Genomic DNA, 17286 nt, shown 5'->3' with positions numbered 1-17286 from the left:
TCTGCTGCTACACGTTGGCCTGCCCCCATTAAAAATAAATAAATAAATAAATAAATAAAGGTTGAAGGGCTTTTATTTTGTCTTTTGTCACCGCTCTGCCCTCCTGGCAGCTCAGTACCACAGTGCTGGCTTGCGGACGCTAAAGCCAAAAGGTGTTTCTGCACCTCCAGAGGTGCGACCTCCTCCTGCCAGACTTTGATTGAAGGGAAAAGGCTGTAGGATACGTCTAGATATCTACCTACCTATCTATAAAAAAAAAAAGAAAAAAAAAAAAAAAAAGGACTAAAAAAAGCCATTTCCTGATTCTGGACGCAGGCGCAAGAAGGTTGGTCGTAACGCAAGGGTTGCCCGGGGACTTTGTCGCCCCTGGGACGCTTCTGCAGGCGGGCGAGCTGACCATGGCTGGGGAGATTATTTATGCTGATTTAAGGCAACCCAGAGGGGGCTCTTCACCTGCTGAGAGGCGTCACAGTAAGTGTGATTTTGGGTGGTGGGCGCTCACGGCGAGCTCCAGGAAGAGCTGGCGTTTGGGTCCGCTTGCGTCTTGGCCAAGAAAAACGGCCAAGAGCCAGTTGGGTTGCGGGGTTGATCCCGGTTTGTGCGGGCAAAGAAAAGAAGGAAGGAAAGAAGGAAGGACGGGGGAGAAGGAAGCTTGCAAACGGCCAGAGCTTCAACGATTTCACTGCTGGGGCTGCTCTCCCCGCAGCAAAAATCAGCCCCAACGCAAGCCGTTGGAAGTCAAAGCTTGGCAAAACACGCCCAGGACCCTGGTGGAGAGGAGCTGTGGAGGGACCTGAGTCCCACCAGCTCTAAATGAGGCCAATTTCCCAAGAGTTTGGGTCTTTCCCCCCTGCTCTTGAGGACCCCCACTGCCTCCCAGAGCACTCGGAGGTGACGGCCTCGCTTCTGAGCCCAACCTCAGCACCCAGCCTCCAACAGGAGCAAAGCCCGCCACTGGGACTCCTTCCCCACTGGGCCCCACTGGTGCAACTGGGAAGCCGCAGCCCAGCTGCTTCCCATCCCCTCCAAGCTCCTGGAGGCTTTGCTCCAGCCAAAGCTGCACCACGGCGAGCAGCGGGACGCACACGAGGAGGGTCCTGGGGTGGGAAATGCAAAGAGAAGGTTGCGATAATTGGTTTTTCACTTGTTTTTTTTTTTTTTGTTTTTGTGGAGGTAGCAAAGCGTCTGTCGAGTTCTGCTCAGAGGGGCTCTATTTTATTTTATTTTATTATGATATGATGTGATATGGTATTAATGTATTTTATTGATTTATTTCATTTCATTGTATTTTCATTTTAATTTACAAGAAAGCACTTTCTGAACAAAACCATGGACTCTTTCAGCTCCCGCCGTGTGCCCACGGTGGCACGGAGTCCTTCTGAAGCTGAGTGTGCTGAGCCACTTGGTGCTGCTGGTGCTAGTGGTGTTGCTCAGTGTGCAGGGTGAGTAAAAACCACTTGAAAACATGTCCAAAACCCAAGCGAGCACAAGGGAAATTGTACTTTTATTTTTTTTTTTATTATTATTTTTTTATTTTTCTCACCAAGGGGAGGACAGGGTTCTATCCCAGGAACTGGGATAGTGATACTGTTTGGGTGGGGACAATTTTGACCCATGTGGGCAAGAGTAAATGCCCTCTCAAAACAAACACACAAACACAAAACCACAACAACAAAAACAAAAAAAAAGGTAAGAAAAAAAAAAAAAGAAAAAAAAAAAAAAAGGCAAAATTTCTATGCTATTGCAACAGTTGGGTTATGACCAGAAAAGGCGCTTGCACAATAGCTCGGGGAACTCAACTCAGCCCTGCTCGGTTTTCACAATGTTGCCCCCAAACAGCCTCAATCTCACCCCAAAATTTTGTCTCTAAGTTTTTCAGAAGACGCCGACTCCTCCCAACGCTCTGCAAAACAAGAGCGAGGCCGGGGGAAGGAGCAGGACAGAGGAGTGCGTGATTCCCTCCCTGCTGCGCTACTTCTGCCACTGGAACGGCTCCGCAGGTAACCCCTTCCCCAGGGGGGGTCCCTGGGGTGGGATGGGTGCCCCCGGGGGGCTGCAAACCTGGCTCCTTGTCAATGAGCATGGTGAGGAAGAGCTCGTTTTGCTGATCATCTCCATCCTCTGTGGGCCTCTGGGAGGAGGAGGCACCTCTCCACCTTCCCCGTGCTCACCCCACTGTGTGCTCCTTGCGGTGGATGGGTGGGAAAAGTGGGCAGGAAAAATTTGGGAGGGGAGAGAGCTCCCTCCTCAGTGTCACTTGACTGGTTTGAGCGAGACCTCGAGCACATTTTGGGGTGTCTCACGGCTCCATCTCCTCTCCAGGCCATGGGGGCTGCAAGCTGTGCCCCCAGTCTTGGCAGCTTTTTGGGGACCAGTGCTACCAGGTTTCCAAATCGACTGGGAATTGGACGGATGGTGAAAAAGACTGCAAAAGTCGGGGGTCCCATCTGGCCGTGCTCCGAAACACCACCGATATGGTAAGTGCAGAGTGGAGAAGGCTTGAAATGGACCCAAAAGTCCTGGGTTTTGGTGAGTAGAGGGGCAAAAACTGCCCGGAGCTGCTGGTTGGTGGCAGGAGGCTTGGTAGCTCCAAGCAACTTCGTACTAAGGAGGGAACAGGGCTGAATCACCACCAAAAGGGCTTTGGAGGCCTCTTCCCACCTTTGGCATGGGAAGAAGGAGGGACACGGAGCTCAGGGGGAGCCTCCGGTGTCTCGGGCTCTGAATTTAAGCAATTTCCACCCACTGAGTGAGGCAGCACCCAAGGCACAGGTGGTGTTTAGGGCCCATCTCTTTGAGAATGAAGCAAATGGGTTCAAAAAGCCAGCTTTGCACCCCAACGAGCCTCTTGCTGAAGGCCTTCAGAAGCCACCGCTCCTCTCCCATTTCCCAGGAGCACTTAAATGAGGGGATCCAGCAGGACAGCAAGGAGAAGCTGACGGTGTGGATCGGATTAAAAGCATCCAACTACATATGGAAATGGGTGGACAACTCCTCCTTCGATGCCACCATGTGAGTACAGCTGCAACCCGCGGTGTGCGGAGCAGCTTTGCTCCACTTCTGCCCCAATATCTTCAATATTTGGTATCTGCGACAGCTTTTTAATCCCCCCGAATGGCTTTATAGCCCATTAGTTGGCTGTACGAAGCGCTATAACCCAACATCTAGTCATGCCTACGCAGCCAACGTGGTTTTAACGCCCTGGGCATGCTCCAGTGGAGGAAGGAGCCAGATGGTAGTGCAAGCACAGCAATCTGCACGCGCATCTGGGCAAGCCCGCAGAAGGAAGCCTCCTGGAGCCCAGTGAGACAGGCTGGGGGAGAAGGTCCCGTTGCCCCCTCTCCCAAGAGCAAAAGGAGCTGCTTTTGAGTGCTGACGGTTTTGGTTTGCAGGTTCAATTCCCTTCAGAGTGTAGAGAACGGCTGCGCAACATTGAAAGACAAGAAGCTGGAGGTCCATGGCTGTGGGAGCGACCACAAGTGGGTTTGCCAGATAAAACCCTTCCATCTCCTTTCAAAGACTGCAGGAGACAGAGACCTGTGTGGTGCCTACCCCGAAAAGCCCAGCCTGCAGGATGCTTGCTGCTAATATTTGGGGTGAAGCCAACCCTCCTTGTTACAGCTCTGCGAGTAATTTCGGGGTTTGAAGCCAACCAATCACAGCTGAGACTATCAGTGTATGGACTGGTGAAATTAGCATGTGGTTTATTTTTTTTTATTAAAAAAAACATACTTATATGTACACACAGACTGCATTTGTTGCATTCTTGCTTTGTCCTCTTTCCAACAGGAAATGTATAGTAAAAAAATAGCATAATTCCATAGCACATCAGATTTGTAGGTTACAGATCTAGTATTACAAACATACAGGTTTACAAAAATTCATGCCATGTGACTAAGAGCACAGATAAAATGCTTCTTAAACCCAAATAGGCTTGCTGCAGTGACTGCTTCCCTGGGGAGCCTGTTCCAGTGTGCAACCACCCTCTCGGTGAAGAACCTCTTCCTGATGGCCAGCCTGAACCTCCCCTGCCCCAGCTTGACACCATTCCGTGGGTCCTATCCCTGGTCACTAAAGAGAAGAGATCGGCGCCTGTCCCTCCACTCCACCTCAGGAGGAAGCTGTAGGCCATGATGAGGTCTGCCATCAGCCTCCTCTTTTTGAGGCTGAACAGGCCAAGTGCCCTCAGCAGCTCCTCATACGTCTTCCCCTCTGGGCCCTTCACCATCTCTGTGGCTCTTCTCTGGACACTCTCCAACACTTTAATGTCCTTGTTGTGCTGTGGTGCCCAAAACTGCACACAGTACTCGAAGGGGAGGCCGGCCCAGCGCAGAGCAGAGCAGGACAATCACCTCCCTTGACTGATTAGTGATATAGTGCTTGATGCACCCCAGGGCTCTCCTGGCTGCCAGGGCAGACTGCTGGCTCATATTCATTCACCTTGCTATCCTCCCCTCTTATACCCTTGTCTCCACAGCAGTTCTTTTCAAAACACCTTTTCATTGGTCAAACAACTTTGCATATAACAACAGCAAACACCCAGCAACTTCCATGCCTTAATGGCTGGAGAACAAGAGACCAGCTGGAGAACAAGAAACCTGAGACTGCATGGAGTCTCCTGAATCACCCTTCTTTGTTCCCTCTAAACTCTTTTATATTCCTGATGGCCTCATCCTTAAGAGTCTAATGTTATCTCAACCACGGGGCTTTCCAACCCCCATGGCCACACTCCCAAATCTCCCCCTTCTTTATTAATATCAACCATTGTCTCAACACGAATTACCACTCCATATATAACAGGGGCATTGCACGGCCGTGAGCTGTGGCAGGAAGCTCCGGCCCCGCCGCTGGTTTGCACTTCAGCGTTGCAGCTCTGAGCATTTTGGTTTCCTGTCCTCCAGACTCCATCGTGTCCCCTCCACCCGCCGCGTGTCCTCCTGCCATGGAGGATGAGGATGGCTACATGGCCTTGGACAGGCGATGCAAGCGGGGTGCTGCGGAGAGGCCGAGACCCCCCCGGGATGCAGGTAGCGGGGTCCGGTCCTCCGTCCCCACCACGGGTTTGTGGTGGCAAGAGGATACCCCGGGGGGCGATTGCTTGGCGGGGGGAAGAAGCGGGGTGCAAGAAGCAGCTCTTGGGGTCCCAGAGAGTCGCTCAAGCTGGGGAAACTGAGAGGGGGCTTGGGGGGGACGCTTGCCTGTGATAAGTTCAGTATCGTGGAATAAAAATGGTTCTGCACCAGAACTGGGAACATGAGAAAGCAGAGGAAATACCAGAGAGGTGGTTCCGTTGTTCCATGTGGGCTGGAGATGGGTGAAGTGTGAGAAAAGAGAGAGAAAGGAAGCATTTTTAGGACTTCTGCTGTACAGTACTCCCTTGCACGGCAAAGTGCTCGGCAGTACACACCTATTTTCTAGAGCCATAAATTTGGTGTAACTGGGAAGCTACAGCTCAGCTTCTCCCCATCCCCTCCAAGTCCCTGATGGCTTTGCTGTAGCCAAAGCTGCCCCACAGCAAGCAGCAAGACCCTTGTAAGGAGGGTCCTGGGGTGGGAGAAGCAGAAAGGTTGTGATCATTGGGTTTTCACTTGGTTTTTGTTTGTTTTTTTTTTGGTTTATGTGCAGGTAGCAAAGCATCTGTCAAGATCTGCTCAAAGAGAGGAGCTCTAAAAAAATTATTATTTTTATATTGTATTTATTAATTTGTATTTATTTATTTATTTGATATTATTTTATATCAATCTATTTCTTTTCGTTGTATTTAAATTTTAATTTACAAGAAAGTGCTTTCTGAATAAAACCACGGACTCTTTCAGCTCCTACCACATGCCCATGGTGGCACGGAGTCCTTCTGAAACTGAGTGTGCTGATCATCGTGGTGCTGCTGGTGCTGCTGGTGGTGATCAGTGTGCAGGGTGAGTAAAAACCACTCATAAACACGTCCAAAACCCAAGCGACCACGAGGGACTTTTTTATTTTATTTCTTTTTCACCAAGGGGTGTTCAGGGTTTTATCCTAGTGACCATCTCCATTTGGATGGGGACAATTTTGCCCCACAAGATGCATCCAACAAGAGTAAATCCCCTCTGAAACAAACAAAGAAACACAAAAACAACAAAAAAATTGCTTTTAAGGCAAGAGTGGAGAACACAAGAAACATTTTTATGCTTCTGCAAAAGTTGGGTATAGTCATGACCACAAAGGGAGCTTGCAAAATAGCCTGGAGAACCCAACTCAGCCCTGCTCGGTTTTCACGACGTTGCCCTCAAACAGCCTCAGTCTCACCCCAAAATTTTGCCTCCAAGTTTTTCAGAAGACGCCGACTCCTCCCAACGCTCTGCAAAACAAGAGTGAGGCCACGGGAAGGAGCAGGATGGAGGAGTGCGTGACTCCCTCCCTGCTGCGCTACATCTGCCTCTGGCACGGCTCCGCAGGTAACCCCTTCCCCAGGGGGGTCCCTGGGGTGCAGTGGGTGTCCCCGGGGGGCTGCAAGCCCGGCTCAGTGTCAATGAGCATGGTGAGGAAGAGCTCGTTTTGCTGATCATCTCCATCCTCTGTGGGCCTCTGGGAGGAGGAGGCACCTCTCCACCTTCCCCGTGCTCACCCCACCGTGTCCTCCTTGTGGTGGATGGGTGGGAAAAGTGGGCAGGAAAAATTTGGGAGGGGAGAGAGCACCCTCCCCAGTGTCACTTGACTGGTTTAAGCGAGACCTCGAGCACTTGTTGGGGTGTCTCACGGCTCCGTCTCCTCTCCAGACCACGGGGGCTGCAAGCTGTGCCCCCCGTCTTGGCAGCTTTTTGGGGACCAGTGCTACCAGGTTTCCAAATCGACTGGGAATTGGACGGATGGTGAAAAAGACTGCAAAAGTCGGGGGTCCCATCTGGCCGTGCTCCGAAACACCACTGCTATGGTAAGTGCAGAGTGGAGAAGGCTTGAAATGGACCCAAAAGTCCTGGGTTTTGGTGAGTAGAGGGGCAAAAACGGCCCCGGAGCTGCTGGTTGGTGGCAGAAGGCTAGGTAGCTCCAAGCCACTTCGTACTAAGGAGGTAACAGGGCTGAATCACCACCAAAAGGGCTTTGGAGGCCTCTTCCCACCTTTGGCATGGGAAGAAGGAGGGACATGGAGCTCAGGGGGAGCCTCTGGTGTCTCGGGCTCTGAATTTAAGCAATTTCTACCCACTGAGTGAGGCAGCACCCAAGGCACAGGTGGTGTTTAGGGCCCATCTCTTTGAGAATGAACCAAATGGGTTCAAAAAGCCAGCTTTGCACCCCAACGAGCCTCTTGCTGAAGGCCTTTGGAAGCCACCGCTCCTCTCCCATTTCCCAGGAGCACTTAAATGAGGGGATCCAGCAGGACAGCAAGGAGAAGCTGACGGTGTGGATCGGATTAAAGGCATCCAACAACATATGGAAATGGGTGGACAACTCCTCCTTCGATGCCACCACGTGAGTACAGCTGCAACCCTCGTTGTGCGGAGCAGCTTTGCTCCACTTCAGCCCCAATATCTTCAATATTTGGTGTCTGCGACAGCTTTTTAAACCCCCCGAATGGCTTTACAGCCCAAAAGTTGGCTGTACTGAGCACTGTAACCCACCATCTCATCACACCTATGCAGCCAATGTGGTTTTAATGCCCTGGGCATGCTCCAGTGGAGGAAGGAGCCAGATGGTAGTGCAAGCACAGCAATCTGCACGCGCATCTGGGCAAGCCCGCAGCAAGAAGCCTCCTGGAGCCCAGTGAGACAGGCTGGGAGAGAAGGTCCCGTTGCCCCCTCTCCCAAGAGCAAAAGGAGCTGCTTTTGACTGCTGACGGTTTTGGTTTGCAGGTTCGATTCCCTTGGGAGAGAGAAGAACGGCTGCGCAACATTGAAAGACAAGCTGGAGGTTGATGGCTGTGGGAGCGCCCACAAGTGGGTTTGCCAGACAGAACCCTTCCATCTCCTTTCAAAGACTGCAGGAGACAGAGACCTGTGTGGTGCCCACCCCGAAAAGACCAGCCTGCAGGGTGCTTGCTGCTAATGTTTGGGGTGAAGCCAACCCTCCTTGTTACAGCTCTGCGAGGAATTTCGGGGTTTGAAGCCAACCAATCACAGCTGAGACTATCAGTGTATGGACTGGTGAAATTAGCATGTGGTTTATTTTTTTTTTATTAAAAAAAAACATACCTATATGTACACACAGACTGTATTTGTTCCATTCTTGCTTTGTCCTCCTTCCAACAGAAAATGTATAGTAAAAAAATAGCATAGTTCCATAGCACATCAGATTTGTAGGTTACAGATCTAGTATTACAAACATACAGGTTTACAAAAATTCATGCCATGTGACTAAGATCACAGATAAAATGCTTCTTAAACCCAAATAGGCTTGCTGCAGTGACTGCTTCCCTGGGGAGCCTGTTCCAGTGTACAACCACCCTCTCGGTGAAGAACCTCTTCCTGATGGCCAGCCTGAACTTCCCCTGCCTCAGCTTGACACCATTCCGCGGGTCCTATCCCTGGTCACTAAAGAGAAGAGATCGGCGCCTGTCCCTCCACTCCACCTCAGGAGGAAGCTGTAGGCCATGATGAGGTCTGCCATCAGCCTCCTCTTTTTGAGGCTGAACAGGCCAAGTGCCCTCAGCAGCTCCTCATACGTCTTCCCCTCTGGGCCCTTCACCATCTCTGTGGCTCTTCTCTGGACACTCTCCAACACTTTAATGTCCTTCTTGTGCTGTGGTGCCCAAAACTGCACACAGTACTCGAAGGGGAGGCCGGCCCAGCGCAGAGCAGAGCAGGACAATCACCTCCCTCGACTGATTAGTGATATAGTGCTTGATGCCCCCCAGGGCTCTCCTGGCTGCCAGGGCAGACTGCTGGCTCATATTCATTCACCTTGCTATCCTCCCCTCTTATACCCTTGTCTCCACAGCAGTTCTTTTCAAAACACCTTTTCATTGGTCAAACAACTTTGCATATAACAACAGCAAACACCCAGCAACTTCCATGCCTTAATGGTTGGAGAACAAGAGACCAGCTGGAGAACAAGAAACCTGAGACTGCATGGAGTCTCCTGAATCACCCTTCTTTGTTCCCTCTAAACTCTTTTATATTCCTGATGGCCTCATCCTTAAGAGTCTAATGTTATCTCAACCACGGGGCTTTCCAACCCCCATGGCCACACTCCCAAATCTCCCCCTTCTTTATTAATATCAACCATTGTCTCAACACGAATTACCACTCCATATATAACAGGGGCATTGCACGGCCGTGAGCTGTGGCAGGAAGCTCCGGCCCCACCGCTGGTTTGCACTTCAGCGTTGCAGCTCTGAGCATTTTGGTTTCCTGTCCTCCGGACTCCATCGTGTCCCCTCCACCTGCCGCGTGTCCTCCTGCCATGGAGGATGAGGATGGCTACATGGCCTTGGACAGGCGATGCAAGCGGGGTGCTGCGAAGAGGCCGGGACCCCCCCGGGATGCAGGTAGCGGGGTCCGGTCCTCCATCCCCACCACGGCTTTGTGGTGGCGAGAGGATACCCCGGGGGGCGATTGCTTGGCGGGGGGAAGAAGCGGGGTGCAAGAAGCAGCTCTTGGGGTCCCAGAGAGTCGCTCAAGCTGGGGAAACTGAGAGGAGGCTTGGGCGGGACGCTTGTCTGTGATAAGCTCGGTATCGTGGAATAAAAATGGTTCTGCACCAGAACTGGGAACATGAGAAAGCAGAGGAAATACCAGAGAAGTGGTTCCGTTGTTCCATGAGGGCTGGAGATGGGTGAAGTGTGAGAAAAGAGAGAGAAAGGAAGCATTTTTAGGACTTCTGCTGTACAGTACTCCCTTGCACGGCAAAGTGCTCGGCAGTACACACCTGTTTTCTAGAGCCATAAATTTGGTGTAACTGGGAAGCTACAGCTCAGCTTCTCCCCATCCCCTCCAAGTTCCTGATGGCTTTGCTGTAGCCAAAGCTGCCCCACGGCAAGCAGCAAGACCCTTGTAAGGAGGGTCCTGGGGTGGGAGAAGCAGAAAGGTTGTGATCATTGGGTTTTCACTTGGTTTTTGTTTGTTTTTTTGGTTTATGTGCAGGTAGCAAAGCATCTGTCAAGATCTGCTCAAAGAGAGGAGCTCTAAAAAAATATTATTTTTATATTGTATTTATTAATTTTTATTTATTTATTTATTTGATATTATTTTATATCAATCTATTTCTTTTCGTTGTAAATAAATTTTAATTTACAAGAAAGTGCTTTCTGAATAAAACCACGGACTCTTTCAGCTCCTACCACATGCCCACGGTGGCACGGAGTCCTTCTGAAACTGAGCGGGCTGGGCTACCTGGCGCTGCTGGTGCTGCTGGTGGTGATCAGTGTGCAGGGTGAGTAAAAAGCACTCATAAACACGTCCAAAACCCAAGCGACCACGAGGGACTTTTTTATTTTATTTCTTTTTCACCAAGGGGCGTTCAGGGTTTTATCCTAGTGACCATCTCCATTTGGATGGGGACAATTTTGCCCCACAAGATGCATCCAACAAGAGTAAATCCCCTCTGAAACAAACAAAGAAACACAAAAACAACAAAAAAATTGCTTTTAAGGCAAGAGTGGAGAACACAAGAAACATTTTTATGCTTCTGCAAAAGTTGGGTATAGTCATGACCACAAAGGGAGCTTGCAAAATAGCCTGGAGAACCCAACTCAGCCCTGCTCGGTTTTCACGACATTGCCCTCAAACAGCCTCAGTCTCACCCCAAAATTTTGCCTCCAAGTTTTTCAGAAGATGCCGACTCCTCCCAATGCTCTGCAAAACAAGAGTGAGGCCGGGGGAAGGAGCAGGACAGAGGTGTGTGTGATTCGCTCCCTGCTGCGCTACTTCTGCTGCTGGCATGGCTCCGCAGGTAACCCCTTCCCCAGGGGGGTCCCTGGGGTGCAATGGGTGTCCCCGGGGGGCTGCAAGCCCGGCTCGGTGTCAATGAGCATGGTGAGGAAGAGCTCGTTTTGCTGATTATCTCCATCCTCTGTGGGCCTCTGGGAGGAGGAGGCACCTCTCCACCTTCCCTGTGTTCAGTCCACCGTGTCCTCCTTGTGGTGGATGGGTGGGAAAAGTGGGCAGGAAAAATTTGGGAGGGGAGAGAGCACCCTCCCCAGTGTCACTTGACTGGTTTAAGCGAGACCTCGAGCACTTGTTGGGGTGTCTCACGGCTCCATCTCCTCTCCAGATCATGGGGGCTGCAAGCTGTGCCCCCCGTCTTGGCAGCTTTTTGGGGACCAGTGCTACCAGGTTTCCAAATCAATTGGGACTTGGATGGATGGTGAAAAAGACTGCAAAAGTCGGGGGTTCCATCTGGCCGTGCTCCGAAACACCACCGATATGGTAAGTGCAGAGTGGAGAAGGCTTGGAAACGACCCAAAAGTCCTGGGTTTTGGTGGGTAGAGGGGCAAAAACTGCCCCGGAGCTGCTGGTTGGTGGCAGGAGGCTTGGTAGCTCCAAGCAACCACCTGCTAAGAGGTGGGAACAGGGCTGAATCACTTCCTAAAGGGCTTTGGAGGCCTCTTCCCACCTTTGGCATGGGAAGAAGGAGGGACACAGAGCTCAGGGGGAGCCTCTGGTGTCTCGGGCTCTGAATTTAAGCAATTTCCACCCACTGAGTGAGGCAGCACCCAAGGCACAGGTGGTGTTTAGGGCCCATCTCTTTGAGGATGAAGCAAATGGGTTCATAAAGCCAGCTTTGCACCCCAACGAGCCTCTTGCTGAAGGCCTTCGGAAGCCAACACTCCTCTCCCATTCACCAGGAGCACTTAAGTGAGATCATCCGCCAGGACAAGCGACCGGTGTGGATCGGATTAAAGGCATCCAACTACGTATGGAAATGGGTGGACAACTCCTCCTTCGATGCCACCATGTGAGTACAGCTGCAACCCGCGGTGTGCGGAGCAGCTTTGCTCCACTTCAGCCCCAGTATCTTCAATATTTGGTATCTGCGACAGCTTTTTAAACCCCCCGAATGGCTTTATAGCCCAATAGTTGGCTGTACGAAGCACTATTACCCAACATCTAATCATGCCTACGCAGCCAAGGTGGTTTTAATGCCCTGGGCATGCTCCAGTGGAGGAAGGAGCCAGATGGTAGTGCAAGCACAGCAATCTGCACGTGCATCTGGGCAAGCCCGCAGAAGGAAGCCTCCTGGAGCCCAGTGAGACAGGCTGGGGGAGAAGGTCCCGTTGCCCCCTCACCCAAGAGCAAAAGGAGCTGCTTTTGAGTGCTGACGGTTTTGGTTTGCAGGTTCAATTCCCTTCAGAGTGTAGAGAACGACTGCGCAACATTGAAAGACAAGAAGCTGGAGGTCAACAGCTGTGGGAGCGACGAGAAGTGGGTTTGCCAGATAAAACCCTTCCATCTCCTTTCAAAGACTGCAGGAGACAGAGACCTGTGTGGTGCCCACCCCGAAAAGACCAGCCTGCAGGATGCTTGCTGCTAATATTTGGGGTGAAGCCAACCCTCCTTGTTACAGCTCTGCGAGTAATTTCAGGGTTTGAACCCGACTAAGCCCAGCTGAGACTATCAGTGTATGGACTGGTGAAATTAGCATGTGGTTTTTTTTTTTTTTTTATTAAAAAAAACCATACCTATATGTACACACAGACTGTATTTGTTGCATTCTTGCTTTGTCCTCCTTCCAACAGAAAATGTATAGTAAAAAAATAGCATAATTCCATAGCACATCAGATTTGTAGGTTACAGATCTAGTATTACAAACATACAGGTTTACAGAAATTCATGCCATGTGACTAAGAGCACAGATAAAATGCTTCTTAAACCCAAACAGGCTTGCTGCAGTGACTGCTTCCCTGGGGAGCCTGCTCCAGTGTGCAACCACCCTCTTGATGAAGAACCTCTTCCTGATGGCCAGCCTGAACTTCCCCTGCCTCAGCTTGACACCATTCCGTGGGTCCTATCCCTGGTCACTAAAGAGAAGAGATCGGCGCCTGTCCCTCCACTCCACCTCAGGAGGAAGCTGTAGGCCATGATGAGGTCTGCCATCAGCCTCCTCTTTTTGAGGCTGAACAGGCCAAGTGCCCTCAGCAGCTCCTCATACGTCTTCCCCTCTGGGCCCTTCACCATCTCTGTGGCTCTTCTCTGGACACTCTCCAACACTTTAATGTCCTTCTTGTGCTGTGGTGCCCAAAACTGCACACAGTACTCGAAGGGGAGGCCGGCCCAGCGCAGAGCAGAGCGGGACAATCACCTCCCTTGACTGATTAGTGATATAGTGCTTGATGCACCCCAGGGCTCTCCTGGCTGCCAGGGCAGACTGCTGGCTCATATTCATTCACCTTGCTGTCCTCCCCTCTTATACCCTTGTCTCCACAGCAGTTCTTTTCAAAACACCTTTTCATTGGTCAAACACCTTTGCATATAACAACAGCAAACACCCAGCAACTTCCATGCCTTAATGGCTGGAGAACAAGAGACCAGCAGGAGAACAAGAAACCTGAGACTGCATGGAGTCTCCTGAATCACCCTTCTTTGTTCCCTCTAAACTCTTTTATATTCCTGATGGCCCCATCCTTAAGAGTCTAATGTTATCTCAACCACGGGGCTTTCCAACCCCCATGGCCACACTCCCAAATCTCCCCCTTCTTTATTAATATCAACCATTGTCTCAACACGAATTACCACTCCATATATAACAGGGGCATTGCACGGCCGTGAGCTGTGGCAGGAAGCTCTGGCCCCGCCACTGGTTTGCACTTCAGCGTTGCAGCTCTGAGCATTTTGGTTTCCTGTCCTCCAGACTCCATCGTGTCCCCTCCACCCGCTGCGTGTCCTCCTGCCATGGAGGATGAGGATGGCTACATGGCCTTGGACAGGCGATGCAAGCGGGGTGCTGCGGAGAGGCCGAGACCCCCCCGGGATGCAGGTAGCGGGGTCCGGTCCTCCGTCCCCACCACGGCTTTGTGGTGGCGAGAGGATACCCCGGGTGGCGATTGCTTGGCGGGGGGAAGAAGTGGGGTGCGAGAAGCAGCTCTTGGGGTCCCAGAGAGTCGCTCAAGCTGGGGAAACTGAGAGGAGGCTTGGGGGGGACACTTGTCTGTGATAAGCTCAGTATCGTGGAATAAAAATGGTTTTGCACCAGAACTGGGAACATGAGAAAGCAGAGGAAATACCAGAGAGGTGGTTCCATAGTTCCATGAGGGCTGGAGATGGGTGAAGTGTGAGAAAAGAGAGAGAAAGGAAGCATTTTTAGGACTTCTGCTGTACAGTACTCCCTTGCACGGCAAAGTGCTCGGCAGTACACACCTATTTTCTAGAGCCATAAATTTGGTGTAACTGGGAAGCTACAGCTCAGCTTCTCCCCATCCCCTCCAAGTTCCTGATGGCTTTGCTGTAGCCAAAGCTGCCCCACGGCAAGCAGCAAGACCCTTGTAAGGAGGGTCCTGGGGTGGGAGAAGCAGAAAGGTTGTGATCATTGGGTTTTCACTTGTTTTTTTTTTTTTTTTTTTTTTTTTTTGTTTTTGTTTTTGTTTTTGTTTTTGTTTTTGTTTTTGTTTTTGTTTTGTTTTGTTTTGTTTATGTGCAGGTAGCAAAGCATCTGTCAAGATCTGCTCAAAGAGAGGAGCTCTAAGAAAATATTATTTTTATATTGTATTTATTATTTTTTTTATTTATTTGTTTGATATTATTTTATATCAATTTATTTCTTTTCGTTGTATTTAAATTTTAATTTACAAGAAAGTGCTTTCTGAATAAAACCACGGACTCTTTCAGCTCCTACCACATGCCCACGGTGGCACGGAGTCCTTCTGAAACTGAGCGGGCTGGGCTACCTGGCGCTGCTGGTGCTGGTGGTGGTGATCAGTGTGCAGGGTGAGTAAAAACCACTCATAAACACATCCAAAACCCAAGTGACCACGAGGGACATTTTTATTTTATTTCTTTTTCACCAAGGGGTGTTCAGGGTTTTATCCTAGTGACCATCTCCATTTGGATGGGGACAATTTTGCCCCACAAGATGCATCCAACAAGAGTAAATCCCCTCTGAAACAAACAAAGAAACACAAAAACAACAAAAAAATTGCTTTTAAGGCAAGAGTGGAGAACACAAGAAACATTTTTATGCTTCTGCAAAAGTTGGGTATAGTCATGACCACAAAGGGAGCTTGCAAAATAGCTTGGAGAACCCAACTCAGCCCTGCTCGGTTTTCACGACATTGCCCTCAAACAGCTTCAGTCTCACCCCAAAATTTTGCCTCCAAGTTTTTCAGAAGACGCCGACTCCTCCCAACGCTCTGCAAAACAAGAGTGAGGCCGGGGGAAGGAGCAGGACAGAGGTGTGTGTGATTCGCTCCCTGCTGCGCTACATCTGCCTCTGGCACGGCTCCGCAGGTAACCCCTTCCCCAGGGGGGTCCCTGGGGTGGGATGGGTGTCCCCGGGGGGCTGCAAGCCCGGCTCAGTGTCAATGAGCATGGTGAGGAAGAGCTCGTTTTGCTGATTATCTCCATCCTCTGTGGGCCTCTGGGAGGAGGAGGCACCTCTCCACCTTCCCTGTGTTCAGTCCACCGTGTCCTCCTTGTGGTGGATGGGTGGGAAAAGTGGGCAGGAAAAATTTGGGAGGGGAGAGAGCACCCTCCCCAGTGTCACTTGACTGGTTTAAGCGAGACCTCGAGCACTTGTTGGGGTGTCTCACGGCTCCATCTCCTCTCCAGGCCATGGGGGCTGCAAGCTGTGCCCCCCGTCTTGGCAGCTTTTTGGGGACCAGTGCTACCAGGTTTCCAAATCGACTGGGAATTGGACGGATGGTGAAAAAGACTGCAAAAGTCGGGGGTCCCATCTGGCCGTGCTCCGAAACACCACCGATATGGTAAGTGCAGAGTGGAGAAGGCTTGAAATGGACCCAAAAGTCCTGGGTTTTGGTGAGTAGAGGGGCAAAAACGGCCCCGGAGCTGCTGGTTGGCGGCAGGAGGCTTGGTAGCTCCAAGCAACTTCGTACTAAGGAGGTAACAGGGCTGAATCACCACCAAAAGGGCTTTGGAGGCCTCTTCCCACCTTTGGCATGGGAAGAAGGAGGGACACAGAGCTCAGGGGGAGCCTCTGGTGTCTCGGGCTCTGAATTTAAGCAATTTCCACCCACTGAGTGAGGCAGCACCCAAGGCACAGGTGGTGTTTAGGGCCCATCTCTTTGAGGATGAAGCAAATGGGTTCATAAAGCCAGCTTTGCACCCCAACGAGCCTCTTGCTGAAGGCCTTCGGAAGCCAACACTCCTCTCCCATTCACCAGGAGCACTTAAGTGAGATCATCCGCCAGGACAAGCGACCGGTGTGGATCGGATTAAAGGCATCCAACTACGTATGGAAATGGGTGGACAACTCCTCCTTCGATGCCACCATGTGAGTACAGCTGCAACCCGCGGTGTGCGGAGCAGCTTTGCTCCACTTCAGCCCCAGTATCTTCAATATTTGGTATCTGCGACAGCTTTTTAATCCCCCCGAATGGCTTTATAGCCCAATAGTTGGCTGTACGAAGCACTATTACCCAACATCTAATCACGCCTACGCAGCCAACGTGGTTTTAATGCCCTGGGCATGCTCCAGTGGAGGAAGGAGCCAGATGGTAGCGCAAGCACAGCAATCTGCACGTGCATCTGGGCAAGCCCGCAGAAGGAAGCCTCCTGGAGCCCAGTGAGACAGGCTGGGGGAGAAGGTCCCGTTGCCCCCTCACCCAAGAGCAAAAGGAGCTGCTTTTGAGTGCTGACGGTTTTGGTTTGCAGGTTCAATTCCCTTCAGAGTGTAGAGAACGACTGCGCAACATTGAAAGACAAGAAGCTGGAGGTCAACAGCTGTGGGAGCGACGAGAAGTGGGTTTGCCAGATAAAACCCTTCCATCTCCTTTCAAAGACTGCAGGAGACAGAGACCTGTGTGGTGCCCACCCCGAAAAGACCAGCCTGCAGGATGCTTGCTGCTAATATTTGGGGTGAAGCCAACCCTCCTTGTTACAGCTCTGCGAGTAATTTCAGGGTTTGAACCCGACTAAGCCCAGCTGAGACTATCAGTGTATGGACTGGTGAAATTAGCATGTGGTTTATTTTTTTTTTATTAAAAAAAATATATGTACAGACAGACTGCATTTGTTGCATTCTTGCTTTGTCCTCCTTCCAACAGAAAAGGTATAGGAATAAAATAGCATAATTCCATAGCACATCAGATTTGTAGGTTACAGATCTAGTATTACAAACATACAGGTTTACAAAAATTCATGCCATGTGACTAAGAGCACAGATAAAATGCTTCTTAAACCCAAATAGGCTTGCTGCAGTGAC

The 17286-nt window shown here is 50.8% G+C and overlaps 1 protein-coding gene across 1 annotated transcript; it reads left to right on the top strand.

The window, feature by feature from the left end:
- The first annotated feature begins 383 nt into the window (after positions 1–383).
- Positions 384–3190, top strand: LOC311220390 (C-type lectin domain family 6 member A-like). The gene is made up of 5 exons (XM_084303898.1): positions 384–471; positions 1344–1442; positions 1872–2000; positions 2272–2477; positions 2894–3190. The coding sequence occupies exons 1-5, from the start codon at positions 399–401 to the stop codon at positions 3014–3016; spliced, it is 630 nt and encodes a 209-aa protein (XP_084160024.1). The 5' UTR covers positions 384–398; the 3' UTR covers positions 3017–3190.
- The last annotated feature ends 14096 nt before the right edge of the window (positions 3191–17286 follow it).

Source organism: Netta rufina (genome assembly GCF_964035555.1).
Source record: "Netta rufina genome assembly, chromosome: 31".
In the NCBI taxonomy this organism is placed as follows: domain Eukaryota; kingdom Metazoa; phylum Chordata; class Aves; order Anseriformes; family Anatidae; genus Netta; species Netta rufina.
The sequence above is the reverse complement of the archived record's forward strand: the minus strand, read 5'-3'. Positions and strand labels throughout refer to the sequence as shown.